The following is a 20,446-nucleotide window of genomic DNA, read 5'->3' as shown; positions in this document are numbered from 1 at the left end:
GATGTTTACACTATTTGTGAAGAGAGGCAATGGAGATAAAAACAGTGTATTCTTTAGTCATTAATCTATTAGAATATTTTTTTTTTGGTAGAGAATTTATATGAATAGAAAACAGTGAAGTGAAACTGTTCCCTACACCGCGTTTTGTAATTACAATGTGTTTATGAAAGGGTGGCTGACAGCACACTGTGTGCCTGCTTTTGATCCCAAGACACATGACTTATTCCCTAGGGGTGGTGGAGCATGTTCTTCCATTGGGAATCCCTAAAGGTTAGCAGTGGTAGAACTTCCTCTAATATAAGCATTAGGACAATTATTAATAGCTAATACTTGGGAAAGGTTTTTTTTGGTGTTGAGAGCTTCTGGGGTCTTTAACACAGGGCTAGAAAAAACATGAATGAGGGTAAATATATGAGGGCATTTCAGAAAGTAACAGGAATTTCAGAATAGAACCATTTTATGTGCAATGAGTAGAAAGCTACACAGCAGCAGGGATCACTGGTGGGGGCATTGTTGACCACACCTGTTGTACACACAACTTTTCTAGAGAAGTAAATGATCACTGCACACAAAACTATTTTATTTCAAAATTGCTGTTACTTTCTGAAACACCCTTGTAGAAATCTGTCAAATCAGAGAAATGTTACACACAGGAGGAAAAATGGAAACATGACAAAGACTATCTTTTCCTTTTCTAAAGGCATCAGTACATTTTATCAATCATAGATAAAAAGTGCTGCTTCAAGGAAGCTGAAGAAGACCTGAAGAAAAATGCATTGCATTGCATTGCAACCATGCAGTTGGTCCAATAAAAGATATCACTTATAAAAATCCTTTCCTCAGGAAAGGTCATTTCAGTCCATTACATGTCAGTAGATGTGATTTGGGATTGCCAAATCAGTGAATTTAAGTGGTGGTCGAACAGTTAAACTCTTGAGCTAATTTAAATAATTGGCACATAGATTACTGCCTTAAATTATGACTGCATATTTAGTTTCCAGTTTTTAGATTTTAATTTAAAAGCTTTATTTTACTTTTAAAGGTCCACCCAGGATATGGATTTCTTTCAGAAAACAAAGAATTTGCTAGGCGTCTGGTAAGTTGTTTTTTGTTGTGGCAAATTTCTTTTAGCTTTTAAACTTCAGCACGACATGGGAAAATGTATTGAGAGAGCACCTTTTCTGAAAACCTCTGTCATCCTATGTAGATGACTGAAAATGTTGTTGCTTCATATCTCTTCTAAGTTGCATGTATTCCAAAGGAACAAAATGGATGGCATATGATTTGAAGTTGCAGAATCAAAATCCCGATTTATGTGGCATGTAGAAGACACTTCTGTAATAGAGGAATATGGCTTTTAGAGGGAGACAAAAGTAGCTTAATTGACTGCTGTATTTTATTTTTATTTGGTGAAATATATGAAGCACAAGTGTATTAAAAAAGATATCCCCACTTAAAGTTTGAATTTATAAAAATACTTAAGCATGTGAATGTATTATTGTAGCTCATCTTTTTATATGACAAAGCTGACTAAAATTTATTTAAATAGTTTAGTAAATTTATTTTAATGGTTGAACCAAGCTCTTAGTTCTACAGATACTTAGGAATGTGAATAGTCCTCGCAAAGTTATTGTGTGTGTGTGTGTGTGTAAGGGCTTTTATCTTGGACCTAGAATGAAGGAAATTCACTTGCACCCATTTAAGACGATGGTAATCTCCCACTGTTTTTAGTGATGTAGAATCTAGCACTTATTTGAGAAATGGATTGGAGTCAAACTTTTAGGGGGAAATTTGTGCTGCATCCACTGAACTTTGTTACCAAATGAAAAATGGCAAAACATAAGGCAAAGCTCTTTTATGTTTAGGTAGCAAAGGAACATTTTTTTAGCATTTCAAAATCAGTATTTGAGTGCCCTTTTATTCAGATTTGAACAGTAGTATAACTTGGGGAGGTTGAGTTGAAGCAGTACTCTGAATACTGATTCAGAGAGGGCACCAGAATGGCATCCCCAGGCAGCCTGTGATTGGGTGGCTTATGCTGGGGCAGCTGTAGTCAAATCCATTGCCACAATTGCAGCAGGCCCTGAATGTGCTTGGGCCGAAGGTGCTGCCCAGCATGCCAGAGTTTTAGTTCATACTCCTGAGTCTGAAGCACTGGTATAAGGCACATATAGAAATGGAGAAGAGTTGTGATTTCTCAGATCACACTGCTAATGGATCTGAGAAAATGGATCTTGGTTCTCATAGCTTTACCTGATTTGTAGTCCTTTTGTTCAGGATATCAGCTGTGGCATGGTGCTTTGCCTGCTGATCTGTTTACTGTTGTAAGATGCCATCTCTTTAGCTAAGAAAATATTATTTATACACAGAATACAGGACTTGTAAGTTTAGCTGCCATGTTAGAAAAGCATACAGGCAAATACCATATTTACTTGATTCTAATATTTTCACCTGTTTATCACAGGGAAACTAAAGCCTCATCTTTAGAACTGAGTATCAGACCACCCCAGCTGGGAGCTGTGGCAAGTGGCTGTGCAGAGAGCCTCACCAGGCCAGGGATGTCATCATTGGTGCTCAGTTTTCTGCTCCCAGCACGTACCCTCTGCACGGCTCTCTAGCCCCTCCTCGCTCACTTCCTTCCTTACCCCAGTTTACCTCGCTGGTAAGGAACCAGGCAGAGAAGGTGGCTCTGTGCACTGTTGCTGCAATCCTCAGCTGAAGTCCCTGCACAGCTGCGCTTGATAGGTCCTATCTGGAGCAGTCTGACTCCTAGCTGATGCAGGCATTGAAGGAACTCCAGAGCCATTCCTGACCTGTGCTGCAAGGAGCAGCTGTGGCAGAGCGTAGATTCCTCGTTCCAGCCTGCTCCCAACTGGTGGGGGAGATGAGGGGAAGTGTGGGGACAGGGAAGGAAGGAACCCTTGTGCTGCTGAGCTGGGCTACCTGCAGAGCTGCTTTCTGCACTCTGGGACAGGAGTGAGTCAAGGGTGGCTCTGGAGTTCCCTCCTGTACCCGGATCAGCCAGGGGCAGCAGCAGAATAGTGGGGGATAAGTGGTGGGGGAAGCTAAGGGGTGAGGGTCAGGCTGCCTGTTCCCCAAGCTGCCTACCTCACTGCTATTCCCCGCTTCACCCCTTCCCTCTGCAGGTCTCCCCTGCCACTGCTTTCCCCACTTCTAAACCCCCTACCTCTGCTTTCCCTACCACTTGTCCCTTGCAGTGCAGGGGACAAATTTAAGATGCCCCTCCAATAATTAGATTCTGGATATGAAAAATGTTAATAAATCTATAATTATCCATATCTAGAATCTAATTATGGATGGAGGGTCACCTTAAGTTCTAAGTAGTCTTGGATTCAGGTAAATATGATAAAACAAGATCCCAAATTTTGTATGCTGTTCATTCCATCCTGCAAGCTACAGAGCCTTTTCCTCCTTCTTCAGTTGGGCACTTGCCATCTATCAGGTTTGACTACTGAATCTGTGAAACTCTTTTAATTTCCAAATAGCTATCTGTTTTACTTGTTCATACTGCATAAAGGACGTGCATGTAGGTCAGAGCTCAAAATGTCTCTTAGTAGATAGGATTCCTCTTGGTTTTAATTTTAAGTGAATGGTATACCCACTTGACTACTCCAGCAAAGGCTAGCTGGTTTTAGTTGGCACTTTTCATAAAAAGGCAACAGAAGCGCTTGCTCATGATGAATAACTGTTACATTATGTTTTGTTGCCACTCTCTGAAATCTAGTCATTATGCCAAACTGGACATATTTTCTAGTAATGTGGTAGTTACTTTTTCATGTAGATAATAGTTTTAATGGCAAGATGGATGACTTTTGGCAGTATGAAGTAGAATAAATGAAAGAACATTTTCCCCCATTTATAGATATTCATAAATATCCCTAAAACAGCATACAGTATCTAGAAACATTCAGATCTGGTTGATTTCAAAACCTGCTAACATTTTTTTTAATTTGCTTTACAAGTTCTGCTCACACCATTACCGCACAAAGCCTTAATATGATTTATAATAATTTGGCTTATAAATTATGTAAACTACATGTTACTCTTAAACCCTAATCTTGTTCGCATTGAAATCATGGGTTGTAAAAATAAAGCCAGTGAGAAGTTTTTAGTGGAATGAGGTAGCCCAATTAATCTATTTAGGATGGAAATTGATGTGTAATTAACACATTTAAATCTAACTCATTGTCTTTATACCCTTTCCTAAATGTTTATGTAGTAGCATAGATTTTCATTTTTGTTCTCATTGATTGTTCGTGCGCTTAGTGATAAAACACAATTTTATTTCCTGACACATGGGTATACTTCAGAAACCAGATCTCACAGATCCAGAAAGATAAAAGGAAAATTGGCCAGGGAAAAGCAGCAGCTCTAGGCTGGGGTGGGTCATGGCTGCAGGACCTGGAGTGGGAGCAGAATATAAGGGGGAAGGGGAGGCATTCGCAGACACAGCAGGCTGGGGATTGGGGGACAGGCTGCAGAAGGGCTTGTCCCACTCCACAGTCTTCCCTATGCTCCTACTGACCACGTGTCCCTTCCCCTGCCAAACTAGTGATTCCAGCCTGGGACCAAAGCCAAGCTGAGTTGGTGCCTGCCCCAGGACAGTACTCAAATCCAAGACTCGGCTTAATTTTTTCCATGCTGATATTTTTGCATCTTGGATTTGAGTAGTAACATTCAGTAGTCTTAAATGTCCTGATCAAATGTGTTTTTGTGCAAATTATTTTCCAGTTCTTTACCTTAAGTTCTTGTGTTTCTTGGTAGCAAAGAAACCAAGTGGGGGGCATCAGTATGATGATTTTAAATAAATCCTCTTCAGTTAAAGTGGAAATGTTTTCTGCATCTGAATATCAGGGGCATTGGTGGAAAGGATCCCATCAAAACCTGATGAGCATGGTCACCTCTCTAGGTTTTCCATTCTATTTTCCTCTGATAACTGTTGAAGGTATCTTTTCTTTATCAAAGTGAGGCTTTGTTGTAGATTCCATATTGTCTTTCACAGATGTTAGAAGGCATAATTTTTTGATTCCTTATGATCTTTTAATATTAAGGGAAAATCAGCATGAACACTGAAATTTGAGGTTTGGTATATCATTTAAATATATAACTGAGTAAATCGATAAGATTTCTGTTGTCATACAAGTGTGTCTATTTTTTTAGAATCTTGTTTTACATTCTAATGTTACTTTGAAGATTTGCGTTTTCCATTATATAACTCTTTAAACTTCTTAGAATGATCTGTTAACTGAGGCTGTTTAATTCATTGCACAAATAGATCATCATTTGTATATGAAATTATAAGCATAAACTACAAGTGATCAACTTGAGTGTTATTGAGAGAGTAATTGAATAACAATTTGGACTGACAGAAATCTAAGGATACAGCTATGACATTTCTTTTCCCAATAAGTCCTCATATAAGTTTCCAAATAAGTCCCCAGAACCAGATGGCATCTACCTGAGAGGTCTGAAGGACGTCAAAAGTGAAATTGCAGAACTGTTGACAATGGTATGTAACCTGTCATTACAAATTGCCTCTGTGCCAAAGGACTGGCAGATTGCCAACATAATACCTACCTTCAAAAAGGGCTCCAGAGGCAGACCATCCCTAGGGTTGCACAGGGGCCTGGGGCATATTGGCCTGTGTGGAGGGCAAGCAGCTGGAGCCAGTGGAGCAGGGGCGGGGGGGGCAAGTGGGAGGAGGGACGGCAAGTGGCTGGAGCCGGCAGTGCTCAGCAGTGGCATGTGGCGGCTGTGGCGGGGCCTATGCGGCACTGACCGCAGGGCTCAGGGCAGTTGCCTTGATTTGCCACCCTCTCCAGAGGGCCTGTCCAGAGGTGGTCCTCAGAGCTATAGACCAGTAAGTCTTTATTTTATCCTTGGCTAGTTGGTAGAATCTATAGTAAAGAATATAGTAAAGAATCAGCAGTCACATGGACAAATGTGATCTGCTGGGGAAGAGCCAATGTGATTTTTAAGGCAGGTGAATCCTGCCTCACAAATCTGCTGGAATTCTTTGATGTTGCTTATAGGTGTGTGGACAAGGGGGATCCAGCTGACAGTATATTTGGTCTTTGGAAAAACTTTTGACAAGGTCCTTTATCAAAGGTTTTTAAAAAACTGCATTGCCATGGGATTGAAGGGAAGCTTCTTTTGTGAACTGAGAACTGGTTAAAAGATGGGAAGCAAAGGGTAGGACCAGATGGTCATTTTTCAGGGTGGAGGGAAGTTAAAAGTGGGGTCCCGCATGGATCTGTGCTGGGCCCAATTTTAGTCATCATTTTCAATCGCTTGAAAAAGGGAGTGTAGAGTGAAATCTCTAAGTTTGGATAAGATACCAAATTATTCTGGGTAGTCAAGTCTCAAATTGATGGAGAAGGGCTGTGGGCAGATTTTGCCACTCTGAGTCGGTAAAAAAAAGGGAAGGTGAATTTCAGTGTTGACAAGTGCAAGGTAATGCACCTAAGGAAAAATAACCTCAACTATATGTACACAGTACCGGATTCTGAACTAGTTGTTACAACTCAAGAAAGAGACCTTGGAATCATTGTAGATAATTCTCTGAAAACATCAGCTCATTGTGCAGCAGTGACCGAAAAAAACAGTAAAATCTTTCGAGAACCACTCATCCTAGACTTTAGATTGGTGAAGTTTGGTGCTTGTTTAATCACCACAAGCAATCTTTCTGTGGCCTAAAACACTGAATGGATCCAGACCATGCCAGGACAAGAAATGGAAAACCTGCCAACGTATCTCCACCACTCCCAAAATAACTGTACCCCGTAACAGAAACATCACCATTCCTGGATCTTATACCTGCACTTCCGGAAATATGATAAATCTCCTCCGGTGTTCTAAATGCCATGATGGAAAATATGTAGGAGAAACCAAGCAACAATGAATGAACGCAAACCAAAAATCTATCAAAGACAGAAATACCCAGTGACCTGTGGTGCATATTTCTCACAAAATAAGCAACCTCTGTCCAATCTCTCATTTCTAATCCTTCAGGGGAGTTTACAGGACACCTTTCACAGATGAGCCTACGAACTTCACTTCATCAGTCTACTAGATACAGAAAATCATGGACTAAATATAGACATTGAATTTGACATATTATAACCTGCCTAACATCTGATACCCCAGGTAACCTCTCTACAATTTACCAGCAGCATTCCATCACCAGATCACCATTCCCCTTCCCCCCACCCCCTTGCCCATTGTCTCTCACCCTCTCTAACCCTTACTGCCAGGCATATGCCTTTTCAGTGACCTGCATTTTTGCATATTGACTTCCACCCCATTCAGGAGACCACAAAACAAGTGCTGACACTGCTCCCTCTGCCTGAAGAATGGTTTTTGTACCCAAAAGCTTGCAAAGAAGGATATTCCCAATTATTTTACTTGATCTAATAAGAGATATCAGATTTACCCAAAGAACCTTGTCTGTGTATATCCTTAGACCAACACGGCTACAACCAACACCCCTGAATAAAATTTTGGGCTTCATTATGCCAGTATACAAATCCTGAATGTGTGCAGCTCTGCTCCCCATATCTCAAAATGATGCAGTAGAACTAGAAAAGGTACAGAGAAGGGCAACCAAAATGATTGGGTACATGGAGCAGTTTCCGTATCAGGAGAGACTAAGAAGTCTTCAGTTTGGAAGGGAGAAGGTGAGGGGATATGATAAAGGTCTATAAAATTATGAAGAGTATGAACTAAGTGAACAATGAACTGTTGTTCACCAAGTCCAAGAATATTAAAATTAGGGGACACCTACTGAAATTAGTAGGACACAGGTCTAAAACTTAGAAGAGACAGTATTATTATATTTACTCAGATACAAGACGAGCTCACCTCCCCCTCCCCAATTGGCATGGGGGGAAAGCCCCTTATAATCACATACAAGGAAATCTCACTAAATGCATTATCTATTATTTAGCAGCCAACACTGAGCATGACTATAAAACACATAGCCCATATTGGCCAATCATGCTAATGGGAGCCTACCACAAGGATAAGTTCGTGCAGCCCATCTAAACAACACATATGGTTAGGGACTTGTTTAAATCAAAGTGAGACTAAGGGTTTTTCATGGCCTGCCTGTGCACAGAGCTGATTTTTGTGGGCTGTTCTGCATCTTGGTGTTGATTGGTGGAGAGACCCTGGGGGAGGAGGGAGGGATGAGGCGGCGGCTGCCATCATGACTGCTGCCTGCTCTTTGTGCTGCTCTGCTCCTCAACGGTGATTGGTGGAGAGACCCCATGGGGGAAGGAGGGACAAGGGGGTAGCTGCCATCTTGTCTCTTGCCCTTTATGCTTCTCTGCCAGCTGATGCCTTCCCCTCATGACAGTGAGGATCATTGGTTCCCACTGGAGAGCCAGCATTTGATTTTTATTAATTTTTTTTTTCATGATTTTTGTGGACAGTCACAGAATTTATAGTTTCTGCAAAACCATACATTAAATAAGTCCCTACATATGGGAGTGACCATGAAGCACAGTGTCCCCTCACTGCCAAATCTTTTTAAAGTCATGGTGAGCTACTACATTGCATACATTTTGACTTCTTATTCACTTCTACAGCTCAGTTGCAACTTTCTATCCCATTTCCAATGATTGAATAGAATGGTTGGAGATGTTTCTTCTGGCATGTCTAAATCAATAGTTGTGGATACCAGGGATGGTATCTATTGAATTAGGGGGTAGATTGCTTTAGATCGGGGTGGGCAGAGTCTGGCCCATGGACCAGATTTGGCCCATACCAGACTACATTTCCCAGCAGCCCTTGTCCATGTCACTGCAGGCAGTTTCAATGGAGACCCCAGGAGGGGCAAGGCCATGACAGCTCAGGGCTGGAGTTTCAATGGAGATCAGCCCTAGCAACTCTGGAAGGGTGTGGAGCTAGGCAGGGAGCTGCTCTGGGGCTGGGATCTTGTGGCAGTGATAGCGTGGTCCAGAGCCAAGGAAGAGCCATGATCTGCTGCCTGTACTCCCTGGGCAGGGGTGCCCAGGCAACAGATCGTGGCTCTGCCCTGGCTCCAGACCACACTGTCACCACTGCAAAATCCCAGCCCCAACCCTGGAGCAGCTCTCTGCTCAGCTGTGCATCCTGCCAGCACTTCTTGGGCTGGTCTCCATAAAAACTCCAGCTCTGAGCTGTCATGACCTGCCCTTCCTGGGGTCTCCATGGAAACTCCATGGAAACCGGCCACTGGGAAACAGAGTCTGGCTTCCAGCCAGATCCACCATTACTCCTGTCCCTGCTTTAGATATAACTTATTCAGTGGTCTCCCTCTAAAGCATCCCACTAAAGATTGAGGATCACTCAGCAAAATCTGAGCAGTCACAAAGCTTCCTATCGTGCGTGGATGATCTCTACCTGACTCAGGAAGTCTATGGGCCAATGAGAAGTAAAGCGCTGCTCGACCTGGTACTGGCTACAGGGGACGACCTAATCAGCGACCTAGTGATTGATAGGAAGCTGGGTGACCGCAACCACGAGCTGATCACCTTCACCATCCGTCCTAAAGCTGGCAAGTCAGTCTGCAACACTGAAGCCCTTGACTTCAGGAAAGCTGACTTTGACAAGCTCAGGAGGCTTGTCAGTGAGGCCCTAAGGGACCATGACCCCAGGGGGAGGGGAGTCCGGGAAGAGTGTTTCCTCCTCAAGAGAGCGATCCTCAATGCACAAGCTAATTCTGTTCCATCTTGGAGGAAAGGCAGCAAGAGGGCACAGCAGCCTCCCTGGCTTTGTGGACATTGAGGTCAGAATTGGACTGGCCAAGTTCACCAATGACACCTAACTTTGGGGCACAGCATCCACACCAGAGGACAGGAGGGTGATCCAGGCTGACCTGGACAGGCTCAGCAAATGGGCAGACGAGAACCTGATGGTGTTTAACACTGAGAAATGCGAGGTTCTCCGCCTTGGGAGGAAAAACCTGCAGTATCCTTATAGACTTGGTAGTGCTACGCTGGCTAGTACTATGGAAGAAAGAGACTTGGGGGTCATCATTGACCACAAGATGAGCATGAGCCTGCAATGCGATGCTGCGGCTAGTAAAGTGAACAAAACGCTGGCTTGCATCCGTAGATACTTCTCAAGCAAATTCTGTGATGTTATTCTCCCCTTGTACTCGGCCTTGGTGAGGCCACAGCTGGAGTAGTGCGTCCAGTTTTGGGCCCCACAATTCAAAAAGGATGTAGAGAAGCTTGAGAGAGTCCAGAGAAGAGCCATGCGCATGATCAGAGGTCAGGACAACAGACCTTACGATGACAGGCTGAGAGCTATGGAGCTCTTTAGCCTGGAAGAGTGCAGGCTTAGGGGTGATCTCATAGCCACCTATAAGTTTATCGGGGTGACCATCAGTATCTGGGGGAATGTTTGTTCACCAGAGTGCCCCAAGGAATGACGAGGTCGAACGGTCATAAACTACTACAAGACCATTTCAGGCTGGACATAAGGAGGAATGTCTTTACTGTCTGAGCCCCCAAGGTCTGGAATAGCCTGCCATCGGACATGGTCCAAGCACCTACATTGAACACCTTCAAGAGCAAATTGGATGCTTATCTTGCTGGGATCCTATGATCCCAGCTGACTTCCTGCCCTTCGGGTGAAGGGCTGGACTCGATGATCTTCCGTGGTCCTTCCAACCCTAATGTCTATGAAATCTATCAAATCTACTCCAGCAGCTGTCAGAGACAGAATACTGTTCTAGATGGATTGATTATCTGACCTACCATGGGACTTCTTATGTTCTTACAATTTTGTGCATGTCATATGGAATAACATCATCTATATGTGACCCGTATATTCAGGTTAGATTCCTTAACATATAATTCATCCCCTCATGCAAATGTATTATGAAACTGTCTTTAACACCTGCATACTTTCCACGAGGACCTTGTGGCATTCAGCATGCAGAGTGGTGTATGCAATCTTAAATCTGGCATTTCCTTAATTTTCTGGCCCTGACTTTGCAACTTAAATAACACTATTTTAACAGAATATTTTTTTAAGGAGAGGGAAGGTACATTGCAATAATAAACCTGATTGAATAGCTTGGTTCCATTTTGGGATCGGATACAGATCTTTTCTCAGGGATTTTGTTGGGTTTTATTGAGCCTTTTTTTTGTTAACATTTCTGCGGCTTTCTGGCAAGTACTGTACAGTATATCAGGGAGGAAAGAATGAAACTTGTTTTTGTTTTTTAACTTTAATGGCTAGATTCAAATTCTTGAAAGAATTGTTAAAATGAAATCCCTCTTACAAAAAAGAAATCAATATGTTAGCTAAAATGTAAACTAACTGGCAAACAAGCTGTGTATGGAAGTACCCAATCACATGACCATGACCTATTGAAGGTCTTTTGGCTTTTGTTTTAGCTGATGCATACCAGTTTGCTGTCCTGTACAATGGGAATCTTTGGCCTGAACCTGCAACAAACTGTATGGAGCCTACTCCATATGCAGAACCAACTCCAACCCCATTTGATACCATTTAAAGTCTTAGTGATGGAGCTCTCCTTGTATATGAGGCACTGTAAGCAGGTTGCTGAGCCTCCTGTCTTCTGCAAGTGGGTTTACCTCTAGAGGAGATCCTCAGCCAGTCCTCCCAAGCAAAACACAGTTCTTTAAATAAAGAAAGAAAGAGAATGAAACAAAGAAAACCAAATCCTTCTGCCCTGTTCTTCAGATGAGAAGGAGAGCCCCCTTTGCTTGGGCTCTGGCACAGCAGCCTGGCTCTCTGCAGCATGTTGTTTTGCTTACAGCTTGCTTCCTCTTCTGCTCTGCTTACTCTTCTGGGAGCTTTTAAAGCTCCCAGCAGGATACTCCCTGATTATCTAAACACCCTGCAGGTGGGCTTTCTCAACAGGGTTGTTCCTTTTTAAATGGGCAGACCACTGTTACAAAAACTATACCTCCCAAGAGTAGAGCCTGCAACCCCACTCTTCTGTATCTAGTCCCCTGTGAGAAAAAGTCCATGTTGGTATGTGTAGCTCCTGGTCAATGGCAGGTGTCAAAGGAATAGGTTTGTAGTGCCAGGGTACAACATATCAGCTTGGGGTTGGCTGCTTGTATTGCCTGTCCCCATATTTAAAGAATTGTAGAAAAGTAGGGCTGGAAGGGACCTCTGGAGATCATCTAGTCCAGCCTTCTGCCTGAGGCAGGATCATCCCTGTTGACAGCATCCCAAGTAAATCCTTGTCTAACCTATTATTAAAATTACACTATCAACCCTGTTACACAATTACAAGCCACAGCATCCTAACCTGCCCCAGGTAAAGCAGGAGTACAATGGTGGCCAGTGTCCTGCTGTTGCAAGTGTTGTTAAAATAAACTCACAGGATCCAAGGAAGAGGGCCATGTTCCGTGCTACACAGGAAGGTAACCCCACACCAACAGTCCATGCTAATCTGACCATAAAGTAAAACTTCTTCCGGTTCCCAAATGTGTCAGTTGGTCTGACCCAGAGTGGAGGGGACAAGATCCTTTAACTAGGAACCCCCAAGTATAGTTCCAGCAGGAGTATTGGCACACTCTAGTAAAAATCCCTATGCCAATATCCATTATTTCTGAAGAAGGGAATCCCCACTTCCATGCATGTAGCAAGAGGAGGAGAAAAAAAAATCCTTCCTTGTCCCATGCAGCAACCAGCAAATCTCAGAAACATGGGAAATACCCATAGTAGAGCATAGGCATAGCTATGCCTAGTTCATCCCTGACCAGTGCCTCTAAGGGCATCAAAAAAACCACCAGCTGGATTGTCATCTCCTTCCCCCTTGCACCCTGAGCCATGTATCATAGTGTTTAGGGTCAGAAGGGACCTAAACAGATCATCAGGTCTGACCCCTTGCTTCGGGCAGGAACAGGTGCCAGGGTCATATCACCCCAGCAAAATATGTGTTCAGCCTCCTCTTGAAGACCCCCAAGGTAGGAGAAAGTACCACTTCACTTGGAAGCCCATTCCAAAGCCTGGCAGCTTTGTCTGTAAAGTAATGTCTCCTGATGTCCAGTGTGAACCTTCTCTCTAACAATTTGTGGCCATTATTCTTAGTAACCCCGGGTTGTGCAAAGGGAAACAGAGCCTCCCCCAATTACCGCTGGTCCCCCCGGTGACTTTGTAAATGGCCACTAGATCCCTTCTCAGCCTTCTTTTTGCGGAGGCTGAATAGGGTCAGGCTCTTTAGCTTCTCTTTGTAGGGCCTGCTCCACTGCCCCTTGATCATGCAAGTGGCCCTCCTCTGGACCCTCTCAATGCTAGTCGCATCCCTCTTGAAGTGCAGTGCCCAGAACTGGACGCAGTACTCCAACTGCAGCCTGACGAATGCCGCATAGAGGGCATCCCTGGACTGGCTTGTGATGCATCTGTAGATGTACAACAAGGTGTGGTTAGCCTTACTGACCACTTCCTCGCATTGGCAGCTCATGTTCATCCTGGAGTCAACAACAACTCCAAGATCCCTTTCTGCCACCAGGTTGACAAGAAGGGTGTTCCCCAGCCTATAGGTGTGTTGCTGGTTTCTTCTCCCTAGATGCAGCACCTTGTACTTGTCTGCATTGAATTCCATCCTATTCTTATCTGCCCACCTCTGTAATTTGTCTAGATCTAGCTGGATTCTGTCCCTCCCCTCCAGCGTGCCCACCTCGCCATACAACTTGGTGTCGTCAGTGAATTTGGACAGCGTGCATTCCGCGCCCACATCCAGATCGCTGATAAAGTTGTTGAACAGTACAGGCCCCAGGACCGAGCCCTGGGGGACTCCACTGCCCACATCCCTCCAGGTTGAAAATGACTCATCCACCACCACTCTCTGGGTGCGACCATCTAGTCAATTTGCTACTCATCTGACTGTGTAGGCATCAATGTCGCAGTCACCAAGTTTTTTTACGAGAAAGTGGTGGGAAACCATGTCAAAGGCCTTCTTAAAGTCCAGGAAGATGACATCCACCCCGACACCGTTGTCCAGGGACTTTGTGACCTGATCATAAAAAGAATCTAGGCTAGTTAGGCAGGACCTGCCCTCAGTTGAACCCACTTTTAATACGCATTACAGGTTCCAATGCATTGAGCACTGACATCCACCCAAAATTTTTTGTATCAAGAGTTTGTGCATGTTGTGAATTTCTCCATTCATAGACTTACAAGTGTGCTCAGAGGCAGTGCTATTTGAAAGAGTCATGGTCTGGAGGAAGTCTCGCAGAATCATAGTGTGCCGTTTGCTGCCACTTATGTGCATGAGCAGTGGACAAACTATCTCTCACAGGGTTATTGTAAAGTATTCTGACAGTAAATAAAGCCTGTTTATCAAACAGATCTTTAGTGAGCTAATTTTTTCTATGTTGTTGCATAGTTTCCATGTACATCAGCTCTCTTGACTGTAAGATTCACTTCCTTGATGTCACTTTACCACAGCCAAAGAAACCTCCCACTGTGTGACTCTAGTGAATCTGTAAACGCCAAGAGCAGCAGATGCTGCATCACACTCTGGAAATAATGAATGGCAGTAGGAGTATGATGGTATGTCTCCTGTTTTTTCTTGCACATGTGTATATCTTGCTCATTCATGTGACTGATGTAGGAAGCAACAACCCATACATCAGTATCTTTGAAATAAAAAATGACGGTGCAGGAATTATCTATCCATTTGAGCTGCATGGAAGAATGCCCTTGTGTCCGCCTCACATGGAGATTTCAATACAAAACATGCATCATGTTTTCTGGATTTTAAATCATAGCAGATGAGATTCATTGTGAAGTACAGGTTAGCATGGTGGAAGAAAGAATGCCATTCATTCTAAAGAAAATGTTGTAGTCTCATTTTGTTAGAATGCTTTGACAGAAATGAGCACCAGGATGCTCCAGTAGGCATTTGCTGGTCAGAAACAGGGTAGGCATTAGGAACAAAGCAGACTGACTTTGACTGACAGTGCTGCTGCTTATGCTGTTTTGTACTAGACATCAACAGTTCTCCACCATAAACATAATTAATTAAGTGAAATGCCACTGCTTGTGGGCATTGACCAGTGACACACTTGAAGAGACTGAGGGCATATTCAGACTGTTTTTTGCTCAGTGGGACTTTATTCCATATCATTCCAATATCTATTAATTAATGATAATGTGATGGTGGTGAGATCGACTGGAGGTTCATCAATGTTACAAACTTTGATTTGACAGGTTTGTGGAATGTCTCATCTGCTGTGAAGAGCAAAACACTCACAGAAGTAATTTTGTATTGCATAATTTCTTCTAAAGTTATGGTAGTCTCTTTTCTGCTGGTTAGAAGGTCAATTATTTGTTTCATTGTAGTATGGGCAACCATTTTCCTACACTCTTGCTTGCTCTTGGTTGCAGTTTTTGTTGTAAAGGTCTTGCTTTTTCCTTGTGGTGATAGTGTCATGTATTGACTGAGTTTCATAAGAAAGTCTCTCCAGAACGTTTTCCACAATCACATTACCTGCATCATGGGCTTTGTGGAGACTCTTCTGTTGCTGGCTTACCAGAGCAAAGGTAGTGAAGAGTTGGTCCATTCAGATCTCTGATCTGTCTTCACCAATTCAGCAACCTTGCAGTCTGTCTACAGTCTTGATAGACCAAGTTCTGGAAATCACCTGTTTTAGTTGTTCTCTTCACTGCATGATAACTGGTCTACTATGTCGATTGCAACCTTGGATAAATTCTTGGTAAAGCTAATCCAGCCCCCACTTCTTCTGTTCTTGGATTCTTTGTTCATGGTCATTTCAGTGACTTGATCTGGAGGCAGGTTGCTGTAAGTTTTTCCAGTAAATGAAAATGAAAACATTGCAGCCATGTGCACCTTTTTGTCTTCTCTGTGTTGTTATTTGCCAGTACTATAAGGACAGGTATCTGAGAGAGTTGACGCTTCCTTAAGTTGCTAACAGTGGAAGCATTCTATGATAAGTCGATAAGTACTCTTTTGAAATTTGTTCTGCCCCTCAGAGAATGGTGATATTGAAAGAGGATTTCAACCTCAGTGCTATAAGACAGAAAATACTTGGCCATATCTGATTTACAACTAAGCACTTCTTCAAACATTGAATGTAGCAATTCCTGAAAAGCAGTTGTACTGATGAATTCCTCATGTACATTTTCTGAAGTGATATCTACCAACTGTTTCAAGCTATCAATCGCTTGAGGAATCTTCTGGAGGTATCTGTGGATTAACGTATTCATTAAACCTTCTGTTACTAGTTTGTGGAGGCACATTCCTCTGTTGTAAAGTTCATAAAATGCCCTATGTGAACTACCTGCAGCTGCAACCCATGAAGCAACAGCTAATTCTTCAAGACCCCTACCTGCATGTCTCTTTCCTAGAGCATTGAGATAAGACATTTCTGTGTGAAACCCACCAAGTACTCTCTTTCACATTAGGCCATCTCTTATCTCAGGGGTGAACAAAATGTGGCCTGCTAGGCCATTCTATCTAGCCTGCAGGGCCCCTAAAAATTTTGAAAATTAATAGTTATCTGCACCTGGCTGCCTGTCATGCCACCCTCAATGGCTTGCCACAACTCAGTAAGCGGCCCGAAATAATTGCCTGCCCCTGTACTTACATTCTCAAAGGGCCTCTTCAGTATATCTATAGACTGCTTGATTTGCAACCAACTGAATCACTGGCATCTTTTTCAGGTCAGCAAATTTTTGGCACCAGTCCATCACATGTATAAAAACTTCTTTGCTCGGAGACTGAGTAGCATTTAACATTGTATGTTTTCCACTTCACAACATTGCTTTCAAGAGAGTAATGATATCTATGCTGGGATCCTTCCACATGGTTGAATCATTTGCAGAAGTTCATGGGAGGTTAACTGGTGCACCAGTATTCCCTCAAAACTAACTTCCAATCTTTGTGGTTGCAGTTGAGCATGTAATATACCACTCTCATAATTTTTGGTAATAACTGGGTAGACTAGACTTTTCCAAACTTCAGGTTTTGGTATAACCCAGGTTGTGTATCTGAAATAGTTTGTTATTGGTGAAATGAAATCAGTGTGTCATATTTACGTTTGTATAATGGCTTGTTTCGGAACCTGTTCACTTATCTTCATTGAAATGATCGTTATCCATGACAACAGGACAAGGCCGACCTGCAGCAATTTCACTTGGATACAACTGACCATGTTGAATTGATTGTGGTGTATCCACTGAAAGTATTGAACTATGCTCAGAATTGTTCCGTTCCTGCAGTGCCCATGCTGAAAGTTCATTAAGAACATCATAATAAGAAATGTTGAGTTTCATTTTCTTCAGGATTTGGATGAGTTTCTTATTACCTATCATGTTGTGAATATATGTATATGGATAATGTGACTTGCATTGGCTGTCACTTCCCTGTGAGTAGATGCCACAATCCTTCATACAGAAAATATACAGCTGGCTGCCGTCATTTTGCAACCAGTATGTAGCATTCTTAGAATCAGCAGAAAATTAGGGTTGGAAGGGGCTGCAGGAGGTCATCTAGTCCAACCCCCTGCTCAAAGTAGGGCCATCCCCAACTAGGACATCCTAGCCAAACTTTGTCTAGCCAGGTTTTGAAAACTTCCAAGGGTGGAGATTATTCCACCTCTCTGGGTAACCTATTCCAGTGTCTTACTACTCTCCTAGTAAGAAAATTCTAGGAGGGTAGTAATGTATATCCACGCTGCCACTTTCAGTATTCTACCATCGCTGTTACAGTAAGTAACCAAGGCTTGCAAACAGTTCCTTTTTTTTCTCATCTTGAATGTATTGGACTGCACCTATGAAAGTTTCCTAAGCATAGTCTGTTTCAATTTGGTGAAATTTTATAGATAACCTGGTGTGTATGGAGTCCCTGCTCTTCCCTTCCAAGAGTTCCTTACAGATTGCACACAAAGAAACTAATGAGGAACACCTTGACCACTTCTTACTTGTGATTCAGCGGTTCACCAGTAACTTCACTATCAGTCTCTTTTGCAACACTTAACAGATTGTGTGCCTCTTGTACACACTTCAGGGCTGTCCCTAGGGGGGCGAACTGGGGTGACCACCCTGGGCCTTGTGCTTTGGGTGGCCCCACAGAGCCAGGTGGAATGGCCATGGGGATTCAGCAGTGTTGCCGCCGCCAGCTTTGCATCCAGCCGCTTGGCACCTCCCCCACACCTCCTACTGCTGAATCTTCCATTGGATTCTTCGTGTCTAGGGCGCGCAGGGGCGGGGCCCCTCACAGACTGGTTTGCCCTGGGCCTCGCACCCTGCTTGGGACATCTCTGTGTAATGCCTACAACATTTAACTCACAGTTTATATGCACTTTCTTTGGCTTATCATTAACCCACATTCACTTTTTAAAGAGTATCAAAACTTGTGCCTAAATTCTTCTAGTCTCAAGCTTTTTCATAGTTTCTAGGGTCGGAAGGGACCTGAGCAGATCATCTAGTCTGACCCCCTGCCATGGCAGGAAAGAATACTGGGGTCAAACGACCCCAGCAAGATGTGCAAGTTTATTCCATGTATCCTGGGAAAGTTGCTGGGAAGGGTTTTTTTTTACTGTTGAAGTTTTTTTGCATAGGACACATTGTTATTAAAGGCTTTTTCTTGGTTGATTCTGGTGCTGCAACAAAAGTGCTGGCTTTTTGGTTTGTTGGAAAGTTCTGGCCCCTGTTTTATCATCCATTGTTCTTAATTCATAGATTCATAGATGTTAGGGTCGGAAGGGATCTCAATAGATTGAGTCCGACCCCCTGCATAGGCAGGAAAGTGTGCTGGGTTCAGATGACCCCAGCCAGATGCCTATTTAACCTCCTCTTGAAGACCCCCAGGGTAGGGGAGAGCACCAGCTCCCTTGGACGCCTATTCCAGACCTTGGCCACTCTAACTGTAAAGAAGTTCTTCCTAATGTCCAGTCTAAATCTGCTGTCTGCTAGCTTATGGCCATTATTTCTTGTAACCCCGAGGGGTGCCCTGGTGAGTAGGGCCTCACCAATTCCCTTCTGCGCCCCCCATGATGAATTTTTAGGCAGCCACAAGGTCACCTCTCAACCTTCTCTTGCGGAGGCTGAAGAGGTCCAGGTCTCTCCTTACCTACAAGCCCTTAACCATATGAGTGGCCCTTCTCTGGACCCTCTCCAGGTTTTTCACATCCCTCTTAAGTGCGGTGCCCAAAACTGGATGCAGTATTCCAACTGCAGTCTGACCAGCGCCCAATAGCGGGGAAGTATCATCTCCTTGGTTCTGTTTGTCATGCATCTGCTGATCCATGATAAAGTGCAGTTAGCTTTGCTGATGACTTCATCACACTGATGACTCGTATTCATCTGGAGTCCACTAGGACTCCAAGATCCCTTTCTGCTTCCATGCTGCCGAGCCGGTTATTTCCTAGGCGGTAGGTGTGCTGGACATTTTTCCTCCCTAGGTGCAGCACTTTGCATTTCTCCTTGTTAAATTGCATTCTGTTGTTTTCTGCCTATTTGTCCAACCTGTCTAAGTCTGCCTGTAGTTGTTTCCTGCCCTCTGGTGTGTCCACTTCTCCCCACAGTTTTGTATCATCCACAAACTTTGACAGAGTACACTTCACTCCCTTGTCCAAGTCACTGATGAAGACATTGAAGAGTATCGGTCCAAGGACAAAGCCCTGCGGGACCCCATTGCCCATATCCTTCCAGGTCAATACTGACCCGCCCACCACCACTCTCTGGGTATGACCCTCTTGCCAATTTGCCACCCACCGGACTGTGTAATCATCCAAGTCACAGTCTCTTAATTTGTTCACCAGTATGGGGTGGGATACTGTATCGAAGGCCTTCCTGAAGCCTAAGTAAACGATATCTTCCCCTACTCCTGCGTCCAGGTGTTTTGTAACCTGGTCATAAAAGAGACTAGATTAGTCAGGCATGATCTGTCTGCTGCGAACCCATGCTGGTTTCCCCTCAGCATAATTTTTGCTGCTGGGCTGTCACATATATGAGCCTTAATAATCTTTTCAAAGACTTTACCAAGGATGGAGGTGAGACTGACTGGGCTGTAGTTGCTTGGATCCTCCTTCCTTCCCTTCTTGAAAATAGGGACCACATTGGCCCTTTTCTAGTCCTCCAGGACCTGGCCTGTGTGCCACGAGTGCTCAAATATTCTTGCCAATGGCTGTGCAATGATGACAGCCAGTGCTTTCAGTACCCTTGGAAGGAGCTCATCTGGGCCTGCCGACTTAAACACATCCAGTCCTTCCAAGTGACTCTGCACTATCTCAGGGTCAACGCTTGGTGGTCTAGCACCCTGCTGTTGTCTATGAACCCATTGTGAGACTTATCTTGCCCCTTGTTTAGGAACTCTGAGACAAAGAACTCATTAAGGAGTTCAGCCTTGTCCCCCCGTCTGTCACCAATTGCTTTTGCCCATTCAGTAGTGGTCCTATACTGCCCTGGGCCTTCCTTTTACTCCCTA

At 43.7% G+C, this 20,446-nt stretch overlaps 1 protein-coding gene across 1 annotated transcript in view; it reads left to right on the top strand.

Moving 5' to 3' along the window:
- The window catches only part of PCCA (propionyl-CoA carboxylase alpha subunit), a 446,742-nt gene that overhangs the window by 47,607 nt on the left and 378,689 nt on the right, over nucleotides 1–20,446 (top strand). Inside the window, exon 6 of the mRNA XM_019528487.1 lies at nucleotides 1,043–1,096. Within this exon, the coding sequence (XP_019384032.1) occupies nucleotides 1,043–1,096 (54 nt within the window). The remainder of the gene's footprint in view (nucleotides 1–1,042; nucleotides 1,097–20,446) is intronic.

Source organism: Crocodylus porosus, unplaced genomic scaffold (assembly GCF_001723895.1).
Source record: "Crocodylus porosus isolate Cpor-Errol unplaced genomic scaffold, CroPor_comp1, whole genome shotgun sequence".
In the NCBI taxonomy this organism is placed as follows: Eukaryota; Metazoa; Chordata; order Crocodylia; family Crocodylidae; genus Crocodylus; species Crocodylus porosus.
This window is presented reverse-complemented; position numbering and strand designations above follow the sequence as displayed.